Here is a 25,329-nt window from a genome sequence, read left to right as displayed (position 1 = left end):
TCAATTCATTAGGGAGATTTTAATCAATATGTTTTTAATTATTTTGCAGCCATGCTACAGGTAAAAACTTTAGGAGCAGGCAGCCAACAAAGCGAAGATGGAAAGCTAATTACTAGTGGTGGGCGGATCGATCCAAATATCCATAGTATCGATACTAAGCAAGTACCCAGATGGGATTTGATTATATGGTTATACTTCAACCATCCACCAATGTCCTCTAAGCGCAACTTCTACATGTAAATAGCGCAGTCCTTCTCTCTCCCTCACTCAGCGCCCTCGGACGCTCTTTAAGTTTATGCCTGTTTGTGTCACTGACAGGCACAATTTTAGCACGTCTCTCTACCTGCTCTGCTGCTGTATCCCGCCTGCCAGGCAGAAGAGAGGGCCGTACCAGAAGCTAAGCATGACGGAGGCAAACGAGAAGTGCAACGTGGTGTAGACATTTTTTTTCAACAACAGAAAAGGCAAATGCCAGGTGTCATTTGTATGGTAATGTTTTCCAAATTCACATGAAAACGTGGAGAGCAAATAGCTGCAACAAAAATGTAAATATGTTACTGTTCCTGAACAACAACCCGCATATCTGTTGTCACGATGGAAACAGAGTCAAAAGAGCCTGTTCGTTACATTACTGATTTTTGGTTTGACTCTCTTGATTTTGTGCTTTATCAGTTGTGGTTGTTTTTGGATTTGTTTACACGATTTGCACTTTGTGACTTTATTTTCAAAATATAGTTGACAGCTGACATTGTTATATTTGTATTTTTCTTACATTGCTGCTTTTTTATTTGACTCTCTTGGTTCTGAAACAGTTGTAATAGAAATATTGCTATTTTCTACACTGTTTGAATTGTAGTTATTTAATAAAAATAAATAAGTAATTTTAGTGCCTACAATCTTTGTGCCACGTTATCGTAAACATAAACCAACTCAAGGGGAGAGTTCAATTATTCAATGATGATGACATTTCCAAGCAAAGGAGAATCGGTACCGATACCATGTTTTTACTTGGATCGGAACAATGATAAAATTCACACTATCGCCCACGCATAAAGTCGTGTCACTCCCTAGCAAAGGGAACAGCTGACTTTTTTACACACCCAAACTCAAATGTTAATTGCAGCCATCACAGTCATATTTAATGGATCGAGCCGTGAAATTAGAAAGAGAAAAAAAGGACAAGAATGGGCGAGGATAATGAGCAACCATTTGCGTTCTTTCCGTCAGCTGTTCCCCGTTTTACCAGGATTCTGATTTGCGTATGCAAATTAAGAGCTCAATGAAATGATTTCCACCCTGAATGTTTTTACATGCTAAACGATTTGGCTGCGTCTGTGGACTTTCGTTTTTGTTGCCTCGTTGCAACGCCAATGGAGGTCATTTGCCTCAAATGAGAGCAATCAGCAACTGCTACTTGAAAACATGACGCTACTTCACATCCCGTCCTTTCTCCTGCATTGGGCCTTCTCTGCTGGCCTAAAAATATAGTTTGTCCATGAATACTTATGAAATAATTCCAGTATGTCAGCTTCCTTTCATTGCCTTCCCTTATGAGTTTTCATATTTATTATTAACCAATCACAATTCAACCATTACTTGTTGCCAGGGTCAGAATTCTACCCGGAGGCCTTCACAATTAGCTGTGCAGGCCCTGAGGGATAAAATCAGTGATGATGAAGTTGCTTTTTTAGCCAATCAGATTCCGTGTTGGCAAGTCAATGCCTGCTAGCGGGCCTTGGGAAACAACACCAGGTTTCACAAATTATGATTGGCTAGGAGACAGTAACGAAAGTATCACAGTGACAACGAGAACCCCAAAACAAAAATCCTGTGTCCACAGCCTTTGTCGAACGGACATTTCGAGCCAGAAATACAACAGAACAGGCTGCACTTTCAGCATTAGCTTAAATGGCGATAGAAAAGAATGAATGAATGAATGAATGAATGAAATCACAGTGCAGTTTTATGAGGTTATTATTGATTGCTTTTTTTTATATGTGTCGCAGCTGTTGCTGCAGTAAATATTATATAGCCATAAAACAGTTATTGAGGGTTGGATTGATTCAGCTTACTCAAGGCTTAGGTATAAAGTACATGGCTTGCCACTGTTAAAACCATGTTACGATAGTTTACCAATCTGTTAAAACCTAATGTCAGGCAAATAACAGTTTTTTTTTTAAAATTGCTCATTGTTTAGTTTAAGTATAGAATTTATAGAATGAGCTCAATCATCATTAAATAGAGGAACTGTATTAGAGCACTCATTTGAAAGATAACTAAATGTTTTAAACAAGCCGGCCCAAATTTAATATTTATTTCAATGATTACATTTTTCTGCTTCATCTCTCAGTAACTTCATTTTGACTGACCCTCTCCATAAGCAGTTTGCTACCAATTCTATTCTTTATTTGCGGTCCATTTGCTACTGTAACATACTCTAATCGCAGGTGTCATGCCATGTTGTTTCTTTAACAACCCGGGATTTGCAGCCAGGGGAGGGGCTGTGTCTCACCTGTGGTCATAGAATTATAACATTAAAAATATATCACATGATTGTATTTATTCAGTTTTCAAGTTCTTCCTCATTTCACCTCACAATTTTCAGATTTTCTTTTCCAAGATCACTGCATTTGTATATTCTATCATGAATCGTACACAGTTAGTATGTGACGAATTACTGTGCTGAGCATCTGCAGATGCAGAGTGATGCACACAATTCTCTTTTCTAAATGCACAGAGGGCGATAGTGACACCAAGAATTCTGATTTAGCGCACATCTCAGCCCCACAGAATAGGATAGGTGAAAGTATTAGTAAGCTAACAGCATGTCTTGTTGCATCCACTTTTTTTTTTTACAATTGATGCTCTTATTCAAAACGAGAAGCAAATAGATTTCATTTATAAGTTAAGCAATGGGTGTCAACCTCATTTTAGCTCAGGGGGCCACATGGTAGAAAACATACACTGATGGACAAAGAGACAGATAATAGAAAGAGAGAGCAATAGAGAGAAAAAGAGAGGGATAAACAGATAGAAACAGAGAAAAGAATGAGAGAAAAAGAGAGAAATGGGGAAAGGGAGGGAGAAAATGAGGGACTAAGAAAGAGAGAGAGAGAGACATAGAGCAAAAGAAAAAAAGAGCAAGAAAGAGAGCGAGAAAGAGATAAAGAGAAAGGACAAATGGAGACAATGAGAAAAAGGTAAAGATAGAAAACAGGTAGAAAGAAAAAGAGAGAAGAGAGAGCGATGAAAAGAGAAATAGAGAGAGAAAGAGGGTAAAACGAGAGAGACAAACAGACATAGACATATTAAAAGAAAGAGAGAAAGAAAGACAGGAAGAGAGAGAGAGAAGGAAGGAAAAAAGAGAGAAGAACTAAGAAAAAGAGAGAAATAAGTGAATATGGCTCCAGTTGCTTTGGTAGTGACACAAAACTGTAGCTCATCTTCCTCTTGAGCTTCTCTAAGTCTTGTCTCACGGGCTGGATTCAAACCTTTGGTGGGCCTGACCCGACCCGCACGTCCGACACCCCTTGGTTAAAGTAAGGCTGTGCTACAGTTTATACTTTAATTTCTTGCTCTGCCAATCTAATAAGGAATAAGATGTAGCTTCCTTTCTTTGTAAATAAGAGTACCTCACCAGACCAATGTCCCAACAGAGTTACAGTATGCCCCTTACAAATATATATATCCTAAAGGACAGTAGACAGATTTTTTTTTAGCCCTAAAATTGTTGCAGAACGGAAATAATCCACAAACAATATATTTCCCTTCTTTTTTGTACATCTTTTTTGGACTTACTCCTGTTCTTTGGGAACATAAACGACGAAATATGAGCAAGCAAGACTGTTTTTCCGGGGCCCAGGGTGCCATCGCAGCATATCAACTCGCGGCCCCGTGCCGTAAATTAGCCGCGCGCGTCTTAGCCTGCGGCACTTCACCTTCAGAGTGGCGCCGTGAATTACGCCAGAGTCGTGTCAAAACAATTGGAACGCAAATCAAACATCTCGGGTGACTTTGCTCTCCAGCCATCTAGCGACCCGCCCTTCACAGTTTTGGAAGCTGATTTTTTTTGACTGATTTATTGATTTTGTCTGAAAAGCTTGTAAATATTTCATTCATGGGCACTGGATCTTCGTTCCCGAACAAAAACATTGCTTTTGATTTTGGTCTACCTAATACAGTATAGGTGCAGTATATATGGCTCATTTCTGAAGAGCAAGATGACGCATTTCACTGACAGCAGTCAGATGATGAAGGTGCTGCATCTGAGTCAGATTAGGAGGCTTTTCCTGGGGGAGCAACCCCTAAATGAAGTAAAGGCATCTTCGGATGTATCTTCAACTATATATATTGTGCTGATTTACTTGGTTTGCCCACTGGACAAAATATGAAAAAACAAGACAATAACTTAAAAGAATATATTTTGATTCATTCCAATTTCATTGCATAAAATAAGTTTTTGAACCCTTATTATGCATTAGGAAATCTGGCTTCCACAGACCAGTTAGACAATCCCAATCAACTCAATAACTGAATTCAAGACACATGGACTTACCAATCACCTGCATGAAAAATACCTGTGCACTGAATCGGCAAATCAGACAAACTCTTCAACATTGGTAAGACTAAAAAGCTCTCTTAGGACCTCAGAGACAGGATTGTTGACTTGCACAAATCTGGAATAGGTTACAAAAAACTAGGAATCCATTTAAAAACCATTGGCGCAATTGTGAGAAAAGTGAAAAAGTATGACATGGCGATCAATAGACCTCGGTCTGGTCCTCCAAAGGAAATTTATACTTGTAGGGTGGCAATGATCATGAAGACTGTGGGGAATAGTCCTGCAACAACTCAACAGGAACTGGTGAATGACCTTAGGGCAGCTGGGACCACAGTCACCAGGTAGACTATTGGAAACGCTTTGGCTGCAATGAGTTAAAATCCTGCAGTCCCTGAACGGTACCCCTGCTTAATAAGGAACATGAGGCAGCCTGCTTAAAGTATGCCAATCAACACTACAAAGTTATCGGGATAATGTTCTGTGGTAAAATGAGAAAAAAACTGAACTATTTGGTGTAAAATCAACCCATGATGTGTGCAGGAAAAAAAAATGCTGCCTAAGCACACTGTGCCCACAGTCAAGCATGGAGGTGGAAACTTCATTTTTGGGGGGTGTTTCTCTGCCAAAGGCACATGGGCTACTTCACACCATCAGTGGGACGATGGATGGAGCCATATACTGGGCAGTTCTGGGGTACAAGCTCCGCATCTCCGCCAGGAAGCCCAAAAATGTGCTGTGGTTGGGTCTTCCAACATGACAATGACCCAAAGCATACAGCAAAGGCAACCAAGAAATGGCCCAGCCACTCTCCGGACATCAATACAATTAAAAATCTATGGAGGAAGCTCAATGTACGAATTAGGATGCGACAGTCCACCAACTTTAATGATTTAGAGAGAATCTGCAAGGAAGAGATGACCAAAATACCCTCTGGCATTTGTGGTAAGCTTGTGGTTAGCTAACACAAACATCTGAACGCTGTGCTTGCAAAGTATTAAGTGCTTTTGGCTAGCGGGATCATACTTATTTCCCTCAGTGATATACAAATTAGTTAAAATATATTGATCAACGCTATTTTTGGGATTTTCTATTTGATGTTTTGTCTCTCCATGTAGAGGAGTACAGGAAATTGATTCAGGACCTTGTCTAATGGAGCGACGCTAACCACCTGCACCTGAACACCACCAAGACCAGGGATATGGTGGTGGACTTCAGGAGGACTAGACCTCACCCGGAACCAGTAACTATCAAAGGAAAACGTGTAGTTTGTCCAGATCTACAAATACCTGGGTGTGCAGCTGGACAACAAACTGGACTGGACTGCCACCACAGAAGCTCTGTGCAGGAAAGGACAAAGCCGACTGTATTTCCTCAGAAGGCTGGCGTCCTTCAACATTTGCAAAAAGCTCCTGCAAATGTTCTATGAAACTGTTGTGGGAAGCGCCGTCTTCTATGCGGCAGTGTGTTGGGGAGGCAGCGCTAAGAAGTAGGATGCCTCTCGTCTTAATAAACTGTTGAGGAAGGCGGGCTCTGTTGTGGGCACAGAGCTGGACAGCCTGACAACTGTAGCTGAGAGACGGGCACTGAACAAGCTGCGGTCGATCATGGACAATTCATTACATCCACTACACAGCATCATCTCCAGACAGAAGAGCAGCTTTAGCGACAGACTGCTGTCACAGTCTTGTTCCACGGACGGACCGAGGAGATCATTTCTTCATTATGCCATGAGGCTTTTTAACTCCACCCGGGGGAGTAAAAGCCCACATGAAACCCCACCCCCACATTTGCATATTACCCTATTTTCATAACTGTGTGTATCTAAATACTCTATAGCAAAACGTTACATTGGGTATTTTTGTATTCTATATCTTTATTTTATAATTTCATTTTTCAACACAAGGATACTGCTGGAAGTGTGAATTTCCCTACTGGGATGAATAAAGTATCCGTCTGTCTGTCTGTCTGTCTGTCTGTCTGTCTGTCTGTCTGTCTGTCTATCTATCTATCCATCTACCCATCTCTCTAGCTATCTATCTATCATTAAAAATAGAATGGCCATGTCTGTATTAGTTGGCAAACCAACAAAATAAGCAATGGATCAAATACTTTCTACTATTACTGTGTAGTGTGTGTATATATATATATATATATATATATATATATATATATATATCCTTTTTTTCTATATGTGGCTTAGCAGGGAAAACTTAATATCTTAATATCATGCTTAAGACGTTTTAAATTTACCCTGCTAACGGAAAAGACGAGGCCGGGCCGTCCCGAGCAGACCCCCATGAAGCAGAAACGCAGTTGCCAGTAGAACCAGTGCTCGCAGATGAAGGTGATGAGCGAGAGCGCCATGGCGGCCCCCAGCATGTAGAAGACTCCTGCCATGTTGTCCACGTCCAGCTGGCTGGACATCACCTCATTTTTCTCGTGGTGGCAGATTCCCGTCAGCCACAGGGACTCAAGTTCCTCCATCTCGCCTGGCCGAAGAGACAAAAGTGTAAGGTATGATGACTAGTGACAACCAGGAAGAAAGGGGGATCAAGATCAAACAGCCGGAATAATTGTATAATTCATGAGGGACTGTGTGCGTATGTGTTTTAAATGGCAGGCAAAAGGGATATGATGCAATATCGTGATGCCTGTTAGAGGACACCAGGGAAAAAGAGAATGATGCAAAAGAAAAGGAGAGGAAAGAATGTGTTAAAAGGATTTGATGGTTCTCAACTTGTACTAATAGTCAAAAACTTTTCGGCTGGGCGGTAATAATTAGTCTACAAGACTGCCTCGACCCTCTTAGAGAAAGAATTGTATAGAGCTTTCACAACTTGCTACAGAAATCCTCTCCAGCTCCTCCCGCTGTAAATTTCTCAGTGACGTTCAGTAAGGTGTAAGTCTTTAAACTCTTAACCAGTGCGTGTTTTTTATGTGGTTGGGTGTATTTTGGACCAGAAATCATTTCTGCGATTGAAACTTACACTATTGGCAAACCATGTTGCTAATATAAAATATCTTTCTAATGTAATCTAAAACAGAAGCGATTCATGAATCCCAATTAGATATTTTGTCTTAGTTTTTTTAATGAAATAAAGAACATCGTCCTTAATACGGGCAACATTTTCTTGTCTTGTACATGCCAAATACTGTATTTATTTGTGTATAAAGCGCATTTATTTTTTACTCAAGGTTTAGTTGCATGTTATACACAAAGGTTTGCGGTTACTGCCTTTGTGCAATGATTGCTCAGTGAAATTATATCGCTGACCACAATCACAAAACAGTATAGGCAAACGGAAGCAAACCTGGATCGCGGCAGTAGGAGTGTCGAATTCTAACCACTAGACCACCATTGATATAGGTGACATGAAAAGAGATTCGATTTGATCTCATTATCACTCTATTTGAGTGATGAATGTTAGACAATGGAAAAACAGAAACTCACCCTGAAGATGTAAATTAGGGAAACAATTCTTTGGTGTATCCAATTATGAATCGGACTATGAAGGACATTAAATACTATGTTCATAGTTTACGTTGTCAATAAATGACACATGGCACATATAAACAACGTTTGTCACTTACAATGCTTAGTCTGAGCTAAAAAAGGAAAACAAAATTTGATACCAAGTCTTGAATAAATACGTTAGAGGTGGGATGCATCGTTTGAGGTGTCCTTCAAAAGTTGAAAGTTAAATATTTTCTCTCTTATGTCTATGTTAACAATACCCAACTTAGTTCAAATAGCCCTTATGTTTCATTTTCCACTGGGCGCATCTGACTTTATTCCTCTTTCATCAAAGCTGTTAGTGCGGAACACATTGGGTAGGAGGAATGTGGCTTAGAGGGAGTGCTGGAGAGTGACATCATGCTCGTTCCTGATTGTTTTTATTTTATTTCTTTTTGTCATTGTAGCATGAAAATGTTGAAACAACTCGTGAATTCATCCTATTAAATAGAAGTCAAGCATATGATGATGACCATTGAGTGTATTTTTGTGCGATATACTGTTTCTAGTTGCAAACGTCAACTCAGTTATAGACATCAGGTCTTTCACCTTGATTTAGAAAAATAACTTTTTTGAAAAATCTCACATCACGCTACTTCAAGTGAGTGATTCTTTTCTAGGCAAACCAAAGGGCAAACAAGTGGGACGAGCTGTAGCAATGTCACATTGAAAACCAGCACGTAACTGATTGGTTCTTGCCCAAGCTCAAGCACAGAAATCAAACACAAAAACAAGTGTTTTGCGATTTTTGTCATGAAAACATTGCGTTTCACTCAAGTCAGTCACTCGCTTTTTTGGGTGGTGAAAACAACCCTTTGAGGCGCCCATGCTGCGCGAGATGACCCACATTCATGTGCACGCATCAACCTGGAAACCGGCATGCACGCACTCAGGGTCGAAATGCACCAGCAGCTATGCTGGCAACACTAAGTGGGACACACGATTGCCGGCCCCGCAGGCTTCGGGGTTCAGGAGCCAGCGTCAACATGATGGATGTTTTGGGGTTTTAAGAAAATACTGAGAATTTTAACTGTAAATGACATCGTTTCTAAAACTGTTTTTAGGCGGACTTCTGTTATGGGAATTTTGTATTATTTGATTTTCTATTTTCAAGACGATTCATCACCTTTACTCTTGTTTCTTAATATTTTCGATTTTTTGGTCAAACATTTATATTGTATGGACTCTAAAGACTCTTCATGCTCAATTCTTTCATAGTTCGGCTGTTGTTGGGAGCATGCTCAAGAGCTTGTTTCGGCTTTGTTGATTATGGCCTTAAAATTGAAGTCGAAAAGGTCAATTCAACAATTTAATCCAACCTCTTCAACGCAAAAGCCAAGAAATACGTTGCATGTAATCCAGAATGTGTCTGACACAGTTCGTTGAGTTGCCTGCAACTCAGACTATCATAGCAGGTACAGTAACTAAAGAAAACAATTGTAAGCAAAACCACTCTGGTGCATTGATACCTGAGTCACGCAATACAAATACAGTATTACTCTAGTGTGATTTACGTAGGTTTTTACATTTACATGACAATGCATTTTTGATCTAATGTGACCCATACACTGGGAAGAATCAAAATCCTAGGAAGAATAATTCTCATTTCAATTCACATTGTGTTCATGTGTTTCATTATACCATACAAAGTTAACACAAGGCATTTCCAAAAAAAGTACGACAAGGCAAACACATTTCTGGTGTATCTGATGACTTTGCGTTTATGTATATCTTTCAGGATGACTTTCTGTTTCCTTCACTCATTCATTTCTGGCACTGCGAGTAAAAATAGTGTGATAATGAGATAAAAACAAATGCCTTTTCACATGTTATCTGGTCTAAAGGTAAAACGTCGGTGTTCTCAGAGCTGCCGCCCGGGTTCGATTTCAGATGCCTACCATCTTTTTCAATTTTGGTCAGCGATGTTTTTAAAATGATCAATCATTGCACAAAAAACATCAGAATACCATAAAACTTCATTGTAGCAATGCACACGTATGAATACTGTATGCATTTACAATCACACCCACAATGTTTTGCGGTATATAAGGCTTAAATTCACATTTCTGGGAAATTTGGGGTTTTTAGGTGCTTTATCAGTTTTTCAAATGAGCTTCACTTGAAAAACACTCATTTTATCACATTTACATCATAGCTGAAAAAGCACGGTTGCAGCTGGATATAATGCCGTTATTCCCTACACTGATCACTTACACCTATTTTTTTTTGTCTAATGTTTTGAGAAGGACACTAACAGGTTTAAAATGGACCAAAAACACCGCCAATATATACGATTTTACTAAAGAAGTTTGTGAACAAAAAAGACAGATTAGAGGAGTTTATGAAGAGTGATGTTTAATATTCGGTGAATTAAATACAAAAACAAAAATCTGCTAGTGGTCATTATATTTTGGTACCAATGACACAGTGAAAGGACACAATCCAAACAATACGGCTGTGTTCTGCGCACACAGAAACAATGCAACAGTAGCGGACTGACGACTATAAATCCTATACAAGCCCTGAGTTCTGCTGTGGGGATGCAATCAAATCCAAAGCAGACGTTTGATGTGTGATGCCACAACTCTGACCACAAAGAGCCTAATGCTATCTCACTTTTCTAACATTTGGAGAGTATTGGCTCGCAGTCATTCCGAGGAGTTAGTTACTTTCAGTTCCCTAAAGGACCGACTGAGTTCTTTCTCACGGGGAAATTGGTCTTATTTAAAATTTCAGCGTGAGCGAGTCTTTCAATTAATCATTCTGAGAACAGAGCCGCCCTGTGAATAATCAGCGCTCATCACTTAAAAAGCGAGGCGATCACCCTTGGTGTGCCTGACGAAGCAATATGTGCAGAAAAACGAAGAAGGCCGCCTTTCACTGCAACCATTAGTCGAAGTTGTTGACAAAAATCGATGATAGAAATAGGCAATGGGATTCATTGTCAACAATTATTGCCAGACATGTTTTTCCAACCGAGTGAGTCATCTCCAATGAATATAATCTCTGATGAAAGTTGCTCATGAGCAAAAGCTTCTCTGTCTTGGGCAATAACATAAGCCAATATGGCTATGATGACATGGAAAGTACATTGTATAGGTGCATATTTCAATATATAATAAGAGCTTGAGCAGTATGCCCGACTGTGCCTGAAAAACGTATTTGAAATTAAATGCATGCAGTCCGAAGAACAAACGTCAGTTGTTACATGTTAAAAACGACAAAACTGTTTTGATTTCAAATTCCCATGTAAGGCGCTAACCTGCTTATTGGGGTTATTAGGGGTTCAGTGTCTTACCCAAGGACACTTCGACATGTAACACGGAGGAGCCGGGATTCGAACCTGCGATCTCATGATCCCCCGACGAGCGCTCTACCTCCTGAGCTACTGCCGCCCCAGTAAAATTATTTTAAAAGCCCAGTCTCTTGAGGTAAGATCTGGAAGTGATTGTAACTTGGATTTTGTCTGCCAAAAGGGTTGCCAAAACACATCTCATATCTCAGATTTCTTGTAACTCAAGTAGCTTGTAGGCAGAGGTATACCTATATCTAATTTACAACATATATATATATATATATATATATATATATATATATATGTGTGTATTGACATTTTTTTCAATGCAACTGTTATGTTTGTGACTTGAATATTTAATTAATTCTGAGTTACTTTACATGTAGGAGTGGTTATGTTTTATATATAAATTACATTTAGTTCCATTTATAAATTACATCAGGCTGCTGTGAAAATGAGTTTGACACTCCCGGTTTACAGGGATAAAATATGTTTTCTTGACCTAAACCATTTGTTTATTTTCCTGTCCCAAAAAGAGACAAAAGGTTTATCTCTAGTTTTATGTTCCTAAATACCGAGCACTGTGCCTCATTTCTTCTTAATGACATTTTTGCAAGAATCCGCAGTATGTTAAAAAAAAGTTGTATTTTTCTTTGCACTCTTTTTTCTTATGTTTATTATCATTTTCCACATAATTAAATCAATTTCATGCTAAATTTAAGAAAAAAACGAGTAAATATCTGATTATTCGTCTAATCTTTTCAATGTAAGTAGTTGACTATTGAAATAGTCGTTAGTTGCAGCCCGAGCCTCACCGTCTCCGAAAAGCTGCAGGATGGCCAGGTCCACATGCCGCTTCCAGAGCGACTCCTTCTGGATGGCAATGCCATAGCCGGTAGTGGCGAAGATGTAGCCGCTGCCGATAGTCACCAGCTTGCAGCCCTCATCCCTGCCGGCCATGTAATTCAGCACGGCCGCGTCATAAATGAAGGCGTCTAATTTGCTAATGAAAAAGAAGGAGCAGGAGAGAAATGGGTTACACTTAATTAGGGCTTAGGCGCAAGACATCACAGCTACAACATTCAAATTAACCTGCTAAATAGCACTAAGCTGGTGATAAGTGTAATGGACTTCTGGACAATTTGCCATGGCTGAGGTGGCAAACAGTATGGTTGAAAAAAAAGGGAGTTGTTAACTCAATCAGAGCCCTGGACATGAATGGATATGAATGTCATTTGTCCTTTGAGCCATGGAGGTGAAAAGACTTTTAGTGTTTTTTTTCCCCTCCCAAAAATGTTTTGCCCTTAGACCCACAGCGTTTATTGCATTTAGTAATGCTTTTCTGTGTGATAAATCACAACTAAATGACAGAAAACTGACATCTTGTCTCCATGGCGCCCCTTAGTCATCCTACTATCATGCAGAGAAGGCGTGGTATAGCAGAGTACTGTAGTAGAAATCCAAGATACCGCCTACTATAGGTACCAGCGGAAATCTGACAAAATAAAGATGACTGTCACAGCATCGTATTCCTCATCATTCAAACCGAGGAGGGCGCTACATGAACGGCTTCAGACATGTGGTCGTTCTAGTAAAAGTGGCATGAACTCCAATGCCAGAGTTTTTGAAAACCTTTGACGCTACACTATAAAAGTATTTAAACCCAACTTTATGGTAGTTTTGCACACTAAAACCGTATTTTTTTTTTCTTTAAACAAAAATATAGCATTTTTTAAAATATACACAAATGTATTCTATTTTCGAATCTCAAACTTAGTTAATTAAAATAAATTAAAATCATTTTCAGAAACATTCAGTGCTTTTGCTGGCTATGTTCACCAAAGTTCAATAGCGTTGCAACTGAGCTGGTGGTGAATAAGTTAACACATTTACCCCCAAAAATGGGGTAATTCTGTGTAAAACCCAAAATATATTATTCAAATATATTTGTTGGTTGTGTTGCCATAACAAATACAAAATCTAGGTAATTTTGTTTGGAACAGTTTAACAACAAAGCAAACCAAGAAAAATGGTTCTAACTGACCCAAGAAGTGTATTGGCTTTATTTATTTTTTCACAGAATTTTAAATATTGTTATCCCAAGTGTAACACTGGAAAAACAGTGGGGAAAATGCTGTAAACAGTGTTTGATAGTGAATGGGTTGCTCACCCAGCTTTGAGGCTCTGAAGAGCCTCATTGACATTTCTCTGATGGAACTTGGTCATGTAGGAGTGCATCTCTGGATAATTGTTCCTAATGTTCCTCTCTGTACTTCCATTTGGGACAGTGCCAAACCGAAAGGGAGGCGAAAAATCGTTGGGACTTTGGAACTAAAGACGGAAGACAATACACCTCTGTAAAAAACACCCTCCTTTAGATTGACTAAAAAGAGACACATGAGGTTCTTACCTTTTTGTCTGAGAGTCCCGTTACCTGGTCCACATATTCCTCCTGGATCATGAAAGCAGCCAAATTGGCAGTGTAGGAGGCCAGGAAGATGACGGCAAAAAAGGCCCACACTGAGACCATAATCTTGCTGGTGGTGCCTTTGGGGTTCTGCACGGGCACAGAGTTGTTGAACACCAAACCCCACAGCAACCAAATGGCTTTGCCAATGGTGAAGGATGGACCGTGCGGCTCTAAAAACACAGATAACCATCTGATAAGTTCAGGATAAAAGGTTTAGTTGACTTGTCTTATTTACTGACGTATTCCCCAAAAAAGTAATCAATCCCTTGCTCATTCGGGCTTCGGTTATCGCTAATTCACTGCTTTGCGGATTTTGAATTAGAATTATCTTTATTGTCATTGATATCAATGTATCGTGCATTGCGTTCTGAGAAGACAGTACACAGCAAATTTTTCACGAGGGGGCAGGTTTTATGTGTTAGTTGTGGGTGACCGTGTGGCTGTGATAGGCTGGTCTATACTGTCAGTCAAACAGCAGGGCGAGCGCAAAAGTAAATGTGCCAAACAAAACCAACTGGGAAGCATTGCAACAACAAGCTTTCAACAATTCATTAAATTGAAATAATTTTATCAATTAAATGGGACTCTAAGGAAAATAGAAAGTAGAATGTACATGATCTCGAGATAAGTTTAACCCCCAGGGGCTTTAATGATGGTGCGTCGCTACTTTGCAGATTTTCACTTTTCGCTGGGAGTTTTGGTCCCATTCATCGCGAGAACCGAAGGATTACTGTATAGCTGTCATTTGCAATCATTAAGTCATATGTCCATTATTTAATATACTATCAACTGCACGGCGACTCTCATCACGAATTGTGCTGTCATGAATAAACTATTTAATTAGGTCTGACTCATGAACTGTGAGCTACTCATTACCGAGTGATATAGCAGTTGGATTGTAATGTGTGTGTGGGTAAGTGTGTGAGAGAGAGAGGTGACATGAGAAGGAGAAAGACACTTTGTGTGCCCTCCGTGTGGGTTTGCATCACAGTACGCAGGCTTTGTTCATGGACAAACCGACTCTGTTGTGCCAAATGTTCTCCTTCTTGACGTTCGTCAGTGAAATAAACGAAGCGTAGACTGTGCGAGCTGAGGCCGTTGAAATACAAGCATTGCATTGTTGCGTGGATTACTTTGTCTCCAAAAAGTTGTTCTGTGCTCGTCATGAGACCAAAATTCATTGTGCAGCCGTGAGATCAAAAAGAGCAGTGAAGTCTGTGCGATAAATACAGAAATTGCAGAACTAAGAAGAAATGACGACTAAATATAGTTGCGGAAGGTGGCCTCACTGCTCTGGAGATGTAACACAAAACGAGCCCCTTTACTGTCAGCACCGATGCGATTTTTAGGCAGTATGGAAATGTATGCAAATAGTAGTTATGCAAATGGGCTGCGTGGAAGTAAAAGCTTTGACGCCGCGTAGCGAGTGGCGTGCAGAACACCTGTAAAAGATGAAAAGGGCAGCGTGAAGTAGGAGGAAGAGGAGGCAGGGACAGCTGCTCTACGCATGGAGGAGGGTTTGGGTTTTTCTTTTCTTTTTTTGCAATCACATGCCTGCAAAAACTGTATACCATGGGGACCTTAGCTGGAAAACAGCTGGTATCATAACATGAAGCCAAACCTGGTCCCACGTAAAATTTGATCACAATCTGAAAAACGAAACATTGTATTTTACACATTCTTCTAATGGTATGTTAAAAGTGTTTCCAAAGAAGGCCATTTGGAGATGACCAGTTTGCAGGCTCTGAAACTTCTGAAAACTTGGATTCTACTTTGGCCAATTTTTAGACATTGTGAAAGAGTGACTTGTTTGACTTGTCTTTCCGTTATAATCATGCGTAAAAATGGATCCCGAGTTCGGATACGCACATTTATTTTCAGCTCTGAAATTAATACAATTTGTAAATATGACTTTCATTGTCTAACCGAAGTATCAATCATTATTTTAATCGGGCACTACTGCCTGAAGATTTTTGAAGACAAAGTAGGTCATGTCTGTTTTCTCAATACAGTCATTCACAGTCTATGGCAGGCTGAGGACTGCAGCAATAGATGTATTTTGATGGTATGATGGTCTGATTGAACAGTTGTTTAAAAAATAAATCAATAAATAAGATGTTGCTACATTTACTCAGTAATTTAGTAGTTTTTTTCACCAAGTAATTTTATACTTTTATTTAAGTAATTATTTAGATGACTACTTCTTACCTTTACTTGAGTCATATTATTCTGAAGTACTTTAAACATTATGGCTACTCTACCCACCTCTGGGCTATACCTAGAATGCAAATCAAGAAAACAAAATGTAATATTCCAAGTTTGCTGCACCTTTTTTGAAAGATGATAAGCAACTGATATTCTGCAGCATTTCGAAGTGTGTCTCCATGCGATCCCAACAACCGGTGGTGGTTGTGTGTTACCAGTGTGTTACCTCACCTCTGCCGTCAGCCAGACAGCGGTTGTAGCCCACAGGGCTGAAGTACTCAAAAATGAACACCGCAAACGCTGACACTAGCAGCAGCATCACGAACATCATCACCCACACATCCGCACTGAAGGGCTCTGGAGGACCAGAAAGAGAGAGGAAGAGAGAGAGTGAGGAAGATGGAGGGAGGCCAACGGCGTAAAGAAAAAAAAACTGTAAAAGGAGGCAGAAAATTGAGAAGGTTGATGTTGGTAAATTAAAGGGAAAAGCAAGCGCATGTTAGAGAGAACAACAACACACAAAAAAACCCGAAAGAAAAGGAAGATATGTGAACATAATGGGTCAGAAAAACGGTGTTCTTAAGATTGCCTGTTGCTCACCTAAGAATGCCGAGGGTGAAACGGTGCCGTTGCTACGGGAGACCATCACGCTGATGCCAGTTTCGATAAAAGGGACTGAGAAGTCGATGACCTCAGATCTTTCCTCGTTGATGGTCAAGGAGCCGACGGCCATGTGGGCGTTTTTTAATACCACCTGTACAAGAGGTACAACACATTGAGCATCAATCCACTCGAATATGCAGTCAATTGTCATATTTTCTTTCAAGAAAGCCAAACAATATTTGTTCTATTTTAAGAGATATAGATTTCACATAGTTTTTTTGTAGAAACTGTGGGTAAATGCTCACATGCTGAATGAAAAAAAAGAGAAATGAAAATGAATACTATTGACTAATGTGGAATGATACCGCTAAATATGGTAGTGAATGTGTGTGCATGCAGCGGGGGGAGGGGGGAGGGGTGTGGTTGCAAGGAGGAGTCATAGAGATCGGATACCTGTCAACTTAAGCTTTTCCCGTATTTTAGACCATTATTGAACACTATACATTGTGTACACTGTGTACATTTTATTCCCGGAAACATTTCTTTCTTTTTTTTTTTAAAGACTGATCTCATCTTTATTACTGGAAGCAGACAACAACAGCATTGTAGATTGCTAATCATTTTGTGGTATTTTACATCCTCTGTCTTGCTTCAAGTAAATGGCATGTTGTGCTTTTTAGGTGTATTATCGTTCAATAAGAAGGATTAGCATTTATAAATACGGGGAGCAATTGGTGGAGGTTGACAGGTATTAGATAAGGAGACTGCTGGTGATGCGTAAGCACGTATTGAACACCTAAACTTTAGGTTTCTGTACCTTTAAATGAATTTATACACAAAATACATTATAGCAGATTTTTTTTAAAAGGGCCTGTAGTAGTTTGCATGTGCAAACACTGCCCTGGAAGCTGGCGGTAAGCATTCATGAGCAGTCTCGAGCAGTAGCCTCTGGGACAGCTCTCAAATTGGATTTTCAAACATAGTGAGAGATTTGGTGAAAAATTTTATGGTAAATGGACTGGATTTATATCGCGCTTTTCAAGTCAAGAGAAATAGTGAAATATATGGAATACCGCCAATTTTTACATTTTTACACAAGAAAAAACGTATTGTGTATAAAATCATACTGATACAGGAAATTGATTTAATATCATCGTGAATAAATTAATTGACAATGTATATCCCAAATACCTTTCATCTTAACTTACAGATACATTCAAAGTTTGCGTTTCATTTGTTTCGATTCACTTATTGTCAAGTTACTTTTTTTAAATTCTACCTTCATAACTGTAATTGAAAAACATAAATATAACACAAGTAGAAATATGATATATATTCAGGGTTTCTACAGCTTAAGGCAGGTTCAATTCAATACTTTTTAAGACTTTTTAATGTGTTTTGAAATCAAATTTAGGACCAAGTCGACAAAAAACCCCACAATTGAAACAGACCAAACCAAAAAACACAAATATTGCTGACACACAATAAATCGTGCACATAACACATAACCTGGCACAACTTTTAGCCATGGCCAAAAACAGCAACCCCTATTAATTTTACACTTTCTCATGGTCCAAAGTAAACGTCTCCAACCGAAGTTGCTATGTGTATTCTGGGTAGACCTAAGACATACATCTGCTATGGAAAGCCCGACTGAAACCCCATCACCGTATTGATAGTTCCATTATTGTGATCACACGATGTTGCCACGAAAGCAAATCGGTGAATTGATAAGTCTTGCCAAATCTTTTTAGTTCAAAAAAATATGAATCTTTTTAATGTGTTCACATTTTTAGGACTTTTGAAAATTGCATTAAAGACATTTTAAAGCCATTTACGGCCTTTTTTTAGAATAATTAATCCAATATCTTTTAAGATTTTTCAAGGATCTGCGGGAACCCTGTATATTGACATTAAGTGCAATAAGTATTTCATTTTATCGAGAAAAAAAGATTAGAAAACAGACCTTTTAAATGACATTTTCGTCCCATTACTTTTGAAAATGACATTACAATTATTGAATTCTGGTTTTGTGAATTAATGTCAAACAATGTGGTTATTATAAAAAGTTTTAATACATTTTTAAAAACAGTGATACATTATGTCGACTTTAACAATTCACAATGTGCCACACCGGCATTCTCTGGGGTCAATTCTCCTCATTTACTATAGTACATTTGGTTTTGAATTAACTCCACATTCATCTTTAACATTTGACTCTGAGACCAGCATCTTCCACGCCCTACTGAGCCCATGTGTGTATTTTTAAAAAAAAGTGTCAAAAGCAATTCAAACACAAGGTTAATTATGTACCCTCAGCCATCCAGTGGGATACTGTTTAATGTCCCTGCATGTTACCCGCATGGATTTATTGGATTAATCAAGTGAAATTAGATAATTTCCCGTAGCATAACTGATGATGTTTTAAAGCCCGCTGCAAGAATATGTTGTGACACACCGGTTGGGAACGCTTCTTTGGAACGCTTGAACGTCAGTATACTGTAAATTATGACCTGACACACTAGAACGGAGTGCACAAAAGGTAGAAGAGAATATTACTGCCAAATATTTGAACTTTCAACTGCAGTAATCGTGCCACTGAGAGACATCTAGATAAAGATTTCTCCTGAAGAAGCGTTCATTGGCACGTGCTAATTTTGCATGCGAGACGTGCTCAGAAAAAGGCCCACACTGACAATTGTAAATGTTAAATCCTTTTAACATTTACTCTCATCAAGCAGGACCAGAAATTAAGTGATTACAAATTAGCTCTAGGTTCCCAATAGATAATTAAGACCAAAACACTATGGGAAAATTATATATACATAAATACCGCGTTGTATACTGGAAGTGTACTGAACTAGCCATTGTATTTAAACCAAGACCACCAAGTAAGGGACAAAAATGAATCTTGTTTGATTTATTTTTTTAAATGTTTGCAGTTTTTATGGAAAATGCAAATTTTGTAATTTGTGATAAACTGGCATAATAAACTATGGAGGAATTGTAGTATTTAGTAGCTTTGCATATTACAGTCACATTTTTTGGCATCTGTGTTTCTCTAGGACTTTATATGTATTCTCAAAAGGAGTTTTTAAATTAATTTGGCACAGAACATGTAGTGCTCCAAACCACAATAATGCAAATATGTAGCAAAATATTCCATATATCCATATATTGGATGTAGGTAATTGTGGCTTTTTGTCTATGTGTCTAGTCGCGTGTGTCACTGTTGGTATAATTTTTTTACGCCTGGCTCTTAAGTGTCAAGGCTACCGGGGGCTTTTCTGTTTTGTTTGCTTCTGGTTGGTGCTCATTGGCTGCCCACTGTGTGTCGTTTGGTCAGCTAGTCTGGCGTAAGCGTTAGTTTTGCCGCGTCTCTTAGTGTATTCCCGCCCAGCTTTGCGTTTATCACCAAAGCTGTTTTTGGTTCCCGGTTGGCCTGGCTGCTTACTGTGTTTTGGGATCAGCTAGCCTGGTTTTATCTCTGATTTTCAGTGTTTCTGCTTTTTTTTTTTCCTCACTCCAAGCCGCCTCCATGTTTGCTGCCACAACCATCGCTGCTTTTTGTTAAGGGTTCCTGAATAGCCTGACATTTCACTGCGTGATTTTTGGTTGGCCTGCTTGCCGTTTTCCGCCGAGGCTGCAGCCACCTATCAATGATGGGTCTCGTTTAGCCCATTTTTGGCTGCTCAGACTAATTAACATGTAAACATGTAAAATATGGCAACTGGTTTGCACGGGTGCTGGTGTTCCTCCGGTGACATCACAGCTCAGGATGACAAAGACAAGACATGCTGTCTTCACAATGTTATATCTCCGGAAGTAATTAGAATGTACCCATAAATGTATATACTGTATCAATTTTATGAAAAAAAAAAAAAGTTATATTTCCTCCCATTTTGAATGTTTAAGAATTTGGGATTACCTTTACCAAAGGTGGTAAGGGGAGGTGGAAACTTTACTGCCCAAAGATGAAAGAAAGTAGGTCATTGGAGTGGGTCATGGCGCTCCAAATACAAGTCTTGTACTTCTACCTGCTTGCCTTCCCCCTTCTCACTGCTCAACCAAAGGCAATATTTTTAACAATACATTCGAACATGTTGAGTTAATCAAGTGCAAATCAAAGCTCTGCTTGAGCGTGATTGAGTCATAAACCGTGCGCTAACAAGCGGGTAGGGGGGGAGAAAACGGCCGCCATGCCACTTGCCAGTGAGTACCAGCACCAAAATTGGGAGTGTCAGGTTCTATAAGACGTTTCGTGCATATCATACCAAGAAAGGACAGACACAGACGCTCACAAGCCTTTTTACACACAGCCAGAAGACACGTCACACTTGGTTTATCATGGCTAACACACAAATAACTGAAGAAACTTAAAAAACCCACTGCATCCCACTTCATTACTGTTATGTGAACAACTGTTATTATTGCTGTTGGACTAAAATGCAAACATCTCACTTGTAATGTTAAGACTATTATGCTAAATAATATAAGTGTATAATGAGTAAATGTGATTATTCCTACGGGGAATAACGCGATAAAAAAAACACGTTCCTGGAATGCAATTACTTTCTAGGTTGGTAAACAGTACTGTAACACGTTAGTCATAACATTTTGTAACTCAACTGTCATTTGGACGTGGTGCCTTATTCTGCGACTTTTTAAAAGCATACCACAATTTATAACGTTGTTGACAGTTCCCCCCCTGCTCATGAAGTAACAATCTTCAATCCGCCGAAAACACAACACTAAATACATTGATGGGCCATGGTTGGGCTTGCTTATAAGTAACAACAAAACGCAAGTGAAAACAGTTACGGTGGTGCCTTCTCAAGCAAAGAATACGAGGGCACTTAATTTCTTACCACTGATATTCTGATATCCTCCCTACTGCGTATATTATCATTGAAGCCGCATCTACCACTATAAAATAAAATTCTGAAATCCAGGGGTCAGTTGATATGCCCGTATTTGTAGTGTGTCACCTGTAGCCAATGGTAGGCAGCGCGTGTTAAGGTGGTAAATAGAGAAACATTAAAATCAATTTCAAAGTAAAAGTGTGCTGAATTTTGGTCTTTTTTGTGAATATTTTTTGGAGTACCCCATGCCTGGAGAAAATAACAAAGCGTCTTGGAGATTACCCAGAAATGGAGAAATAAATCTATGATCGGTTTGAAGGCAAAAGTCAAACAATATATGGAGTGTCTTGCCTATGTTAGTTTGCAAGCTCTCAATATTACGCAGTCAATAAATATGAAGGGTTCACCTCTTCTACAGGTTGGTGTACATATTTTATTCTATATCTTTTATTATATGGCTATTTTAAGCAGTTTTAGGGGGTATATACGGTAACTTATATCTAGACAGATAATTTCAGTGTAACGAGCTACATTTGGGTGTCCCCGGGGGCAAGGAACGGGAGTGTACTCGTTTTCATCCCTCCCTACGTTTGCTCCCCCCATCTCCCTCCTACGACATGTTCTCTCCGAGTTATGAAAGTGACCTGTGTGGGTGTTGTTGAGAATGGAGTGAGCAAAGATCTGAGTTGGTGTGAGCGTGTGCAAGCTTCTCAGCTGCTTTGTATGAGTGGTTTGATTCATTGTAGTCATGCCAATGTGATTTAAAAAATGGAGAACAATAGAAATTGCAATGTATTCTCTGCACTTCATTTGCTGCTTGGGTAATAGTGAAAATGGTAGAAGCAAATATGGCTCCCCTAATCTGTTTTCATGCATTGCATTTCAACAAGTGTGCCATGGGATCTTGTCTTGTGTGCCACAATAAATACTTCAATTTTATCTAATTATTTACAACATACTGATAACCACATTCACAAAAAACTTAAAAGGCTAATGTCTTTATTCTGACATGCTGTGCTATCTAGAGATTATTCTACTGCCTTGACGACATGTGCACAAGGGGTGAGACCTGAAGCCTGAGGCTCACCCAAAATTTTGGACGAGCCTAAATGTCATTACGTTTGGGTCGGGTTAGTCTTCTCTCTCATAGACCTTTTTTCTTTTATGATCAATCCGTCATTGTTCTTCTTTGCTTCTCTACCTCTCTCTCAAGGTGTCAGCTTCTTAAGGACGTTCTGCTGTTTTGGTTTATGGGCCTGTGGTCCAATTTACAAGCAGTCAAAATGACAGAAGGCCCTAAAATTTTCCTTTTAACTCTTAAAGATATCGGTAAAGCATCAATTCACTTTACGCAACATTCGCCTTGCCCACTGTTCATTCTACTTAATGTGTTGCGTGTCCCCAAACAGCATTGCTAAAAGTAAGATAACAGCAGATAGGCATGATGGAAGAAAAATATAAAGGCTCTTTAAACTCAGTTGAGGATTGTTAACACATACTTATTAGAACAAATATTCTACTTTCAACTTTATAAGGACACTTCAAATGACGCACACCGCCTTTAAAGTCTGAAAAAGTATTGAAAAGAGTACTTCCGGCCCCTAATTGTGCACATGAGAGTTAATGTACAGATTTCATTTCATTACGATTTTAAAACCTTTTGGCGCTTCTCCAGCTATGGAAGGACAAGGCAGCCCAACATGGCAAGTAAAGAAAGTAGACCGAGAGGATGACATTTGTGTAATCATAAGCTTGTGCCCATGTTTCTGCACTCTTACGTCCCCTGCGGCCATTGCTCTTAAATGTCCATCTGTGACAGAAAGAAAGCCTCCTCTCCTCTTTTCTGTTCCCACTCCCTTAATGACAACTCATCAGCGGGGCTGAGAAGACAACATATTATTGACGCTCTTAGCAAGTGCGATGGAGTTTATTACAGGTGAGCGCACTTCTAGCACACTGCACACTAAAGACATAGTAGGGTAACTTAAATGACACTGTATAATAGTTTAAATAGCTCCCATTAAAATGAAAAGAATAGGCAAAGCGGCATAAATGGAAGTGCCCTCGGGCTTATGAAGCTTGGCCCGACTTGACTGGTTTGGCGGACAGACACAGCTGCAATTTCAAACTGTGACCTTTGAGTTTCTATTGATCTGCTTAGCTTTTCTTTCATTACCAAACGGTTAGCCAGACAACGAGAGCTCTGCTGGCTGATGTACGAGTAGTGACAGTGAATTTTGCCCGGGTCTGGGCTCCATTACAGAATTTTAAGAGCCCACGTACCTGACTGCTTTGGGCTGCTCAAAATCGAAACTAGGAAAACAAATTTCCATCAGGAAATTCATCCTTTGGACGGCAGAGCTAAATATAGCAGCATATTTTTGGCCTCTGGGAAGAAAGGCAAACACTTTTTTTCACCTTCGCCCACACATAATTGCACGTTTCCTGTGATATACTGGCCAGGTTGAGTCAAACAGACTGAAAACAGTGACAACAACAAGCTGAACTCTTACATGCAGACAAAAGAGAACATTATGGCCGTAGAGTGCTCCCTTGCTATTTTGCTAGGCACTTGTTGCGGATTCTAACTGCATGGAATTATTTATAAAAGTATTTCAAAGTACACAGGGAACAATATTCGCATTAATGGGTATAAACATATAAGAAAGAAAATGACAGCTTTTATTGTTTGATAATTCACGGTGAATAATAGTTGTGTATTCTGTTCCATAAAAAACAGAATAAAACAAGTTATTTTTATCCATGCTCATAGTTAGTACATCAAACATAACGGCAGTGGTTCATAATGGGGGTACCTTAAGGCACTTCAGGAAGTACGTGAGTAATTAAAAACCCAACTTTTAAAATCAAAATAATTCAAAATTGATTATCAAACGAGGCAATTATTCAGGAAAAGATAAAATTAATGACATTTATGGAATAATAAAAAAATAATAATGAAAAGCTTTGTCCAGGAGTCTATCCTAATGTTGTTTGCCAGGCTGTACATTTTCAAAATTATATCTAATTTTAAAGGGACAGTGTGCATTATGTGACCACTACATGTTTTATTTGTTTTGCACATATGCAATGAATTATTTGATCATACAATCAAATAGGATACCAAGATTGATGTGAGAATCAGAAACATGTGACCATCCTGCAGAACAAACCATTTATAGTGTGGCAGTAACTTAAAGTAACCGTGAGTGTAATTCCACTTTGTTGCAGGGGTCTCCAACTTCTCTCAAGCTGACAACCACTTTTTGATACTAATTAGCGCAGAAGGCACCCAGTTTGATATGCAATTCTAAAATACCAAAGTATCATGTTAGCACTATGCTATAACAAGGTTAATTATTGGAAATAATAATAATAATTTCACTAGAAAATCACAATGACCCAGCACGAGTGAGATATTTTCAGAACAGGTCCGCTGGCACCTCAGCTGTCCTTAGAGGCACCCTGGTGCTGACAGTCACCACATTGGAGACCAAAGCTGCATTGTGTAGAAAACTATTGCTAAAAAAACAGACAAGTACAAGCTACAGAGACTCAACGTGACGCAACCTCAATTTTTTTTTCAGTTTATTTACGTTTTTGTATTTTGGGTACCCACAGAAGCAAGAGAAGGACAATTATGTCAACTTTCTCTGGGTGAGCCTCATCTTATGTATAGTAAATGCTAATATTTCGACCTATGAATCTTTAAAAAAATGCTTTAAAATGTTTATATGATCGCTCATGTATTTTTGCTTATTAAATCAATAATGATAGAAGTAATTCTTACCACTAGTGTGCACTGAATAATATTGTACA

At 39.1% G+C, this 25,329-nt stretch overlaps 1 protein-coding gene across 3 annotated transcripts in view; it reads right to left on the bottom strand.

Moving 5' to 3' along the window:
* Positions 1-25,329, bottom strand: part of grin2ba (glutamate receptor, ionotropic, N-methyl D-aspartate 2B, genome duplicate a) — a 211,578-nt gene that overhangs the window by 19,140 nt on the left and 167,109 nt on the right. For all 3 annotated transcript variants that reach the window (XR_015849466.1, XM_088326013.1, XM_088326026.1), the window contains 6 exons: positions 16,646-16,799; positions 16,277-16,402; positions 13,781-14,010; positions 13,541-13,701; positions 12,186-12,373; positions 6,812-7,050 (listed from right to left, as the gene is read on the bottom strand). Coding sequence is in view for 2 of the 3 variants with exons in the window: in XM_088326013.1 (XP_088182139.1) it covers positions 6,812-7,050; positions 12,186-12,373; positions 13,541-13,701; positions 13,781-14,010; positions 16,277-16,402; positions 16,646-16,799 (1,098 nt within the window). In the remaining variant the exon portion in view is untranslated. The remainder of the gene's footprint in view (positions 1-6,811; positions 7,051-12,185; positions 12,374-13,540; positions 13,702-13,780; positions 14,011-16,276; positions 16,403-16,645; positions 16,800-25,329) is intronic.

This window comes from Urocampus carinirostris, chromosome 1, assembly GCF_059441175.1.
Source record: "Urocampus carinirostris isolate Australia breed hairy pipefish chromosome 1, RoL_Ucar_1.0, whole genome shotgun sequence".
Taxonomy (NCBI): Eukaryota; Metazoa; Chordata; class Actinopteri; order Syngnathiformes; family Syngnathidae; genus Urocampus; species Urocampus carinirostris.
The sequence above is the reverse complement of the archived record's forward strand: the minus strand, read 5'-3'. Positions and strand labels throughout refer to the sequence as shown.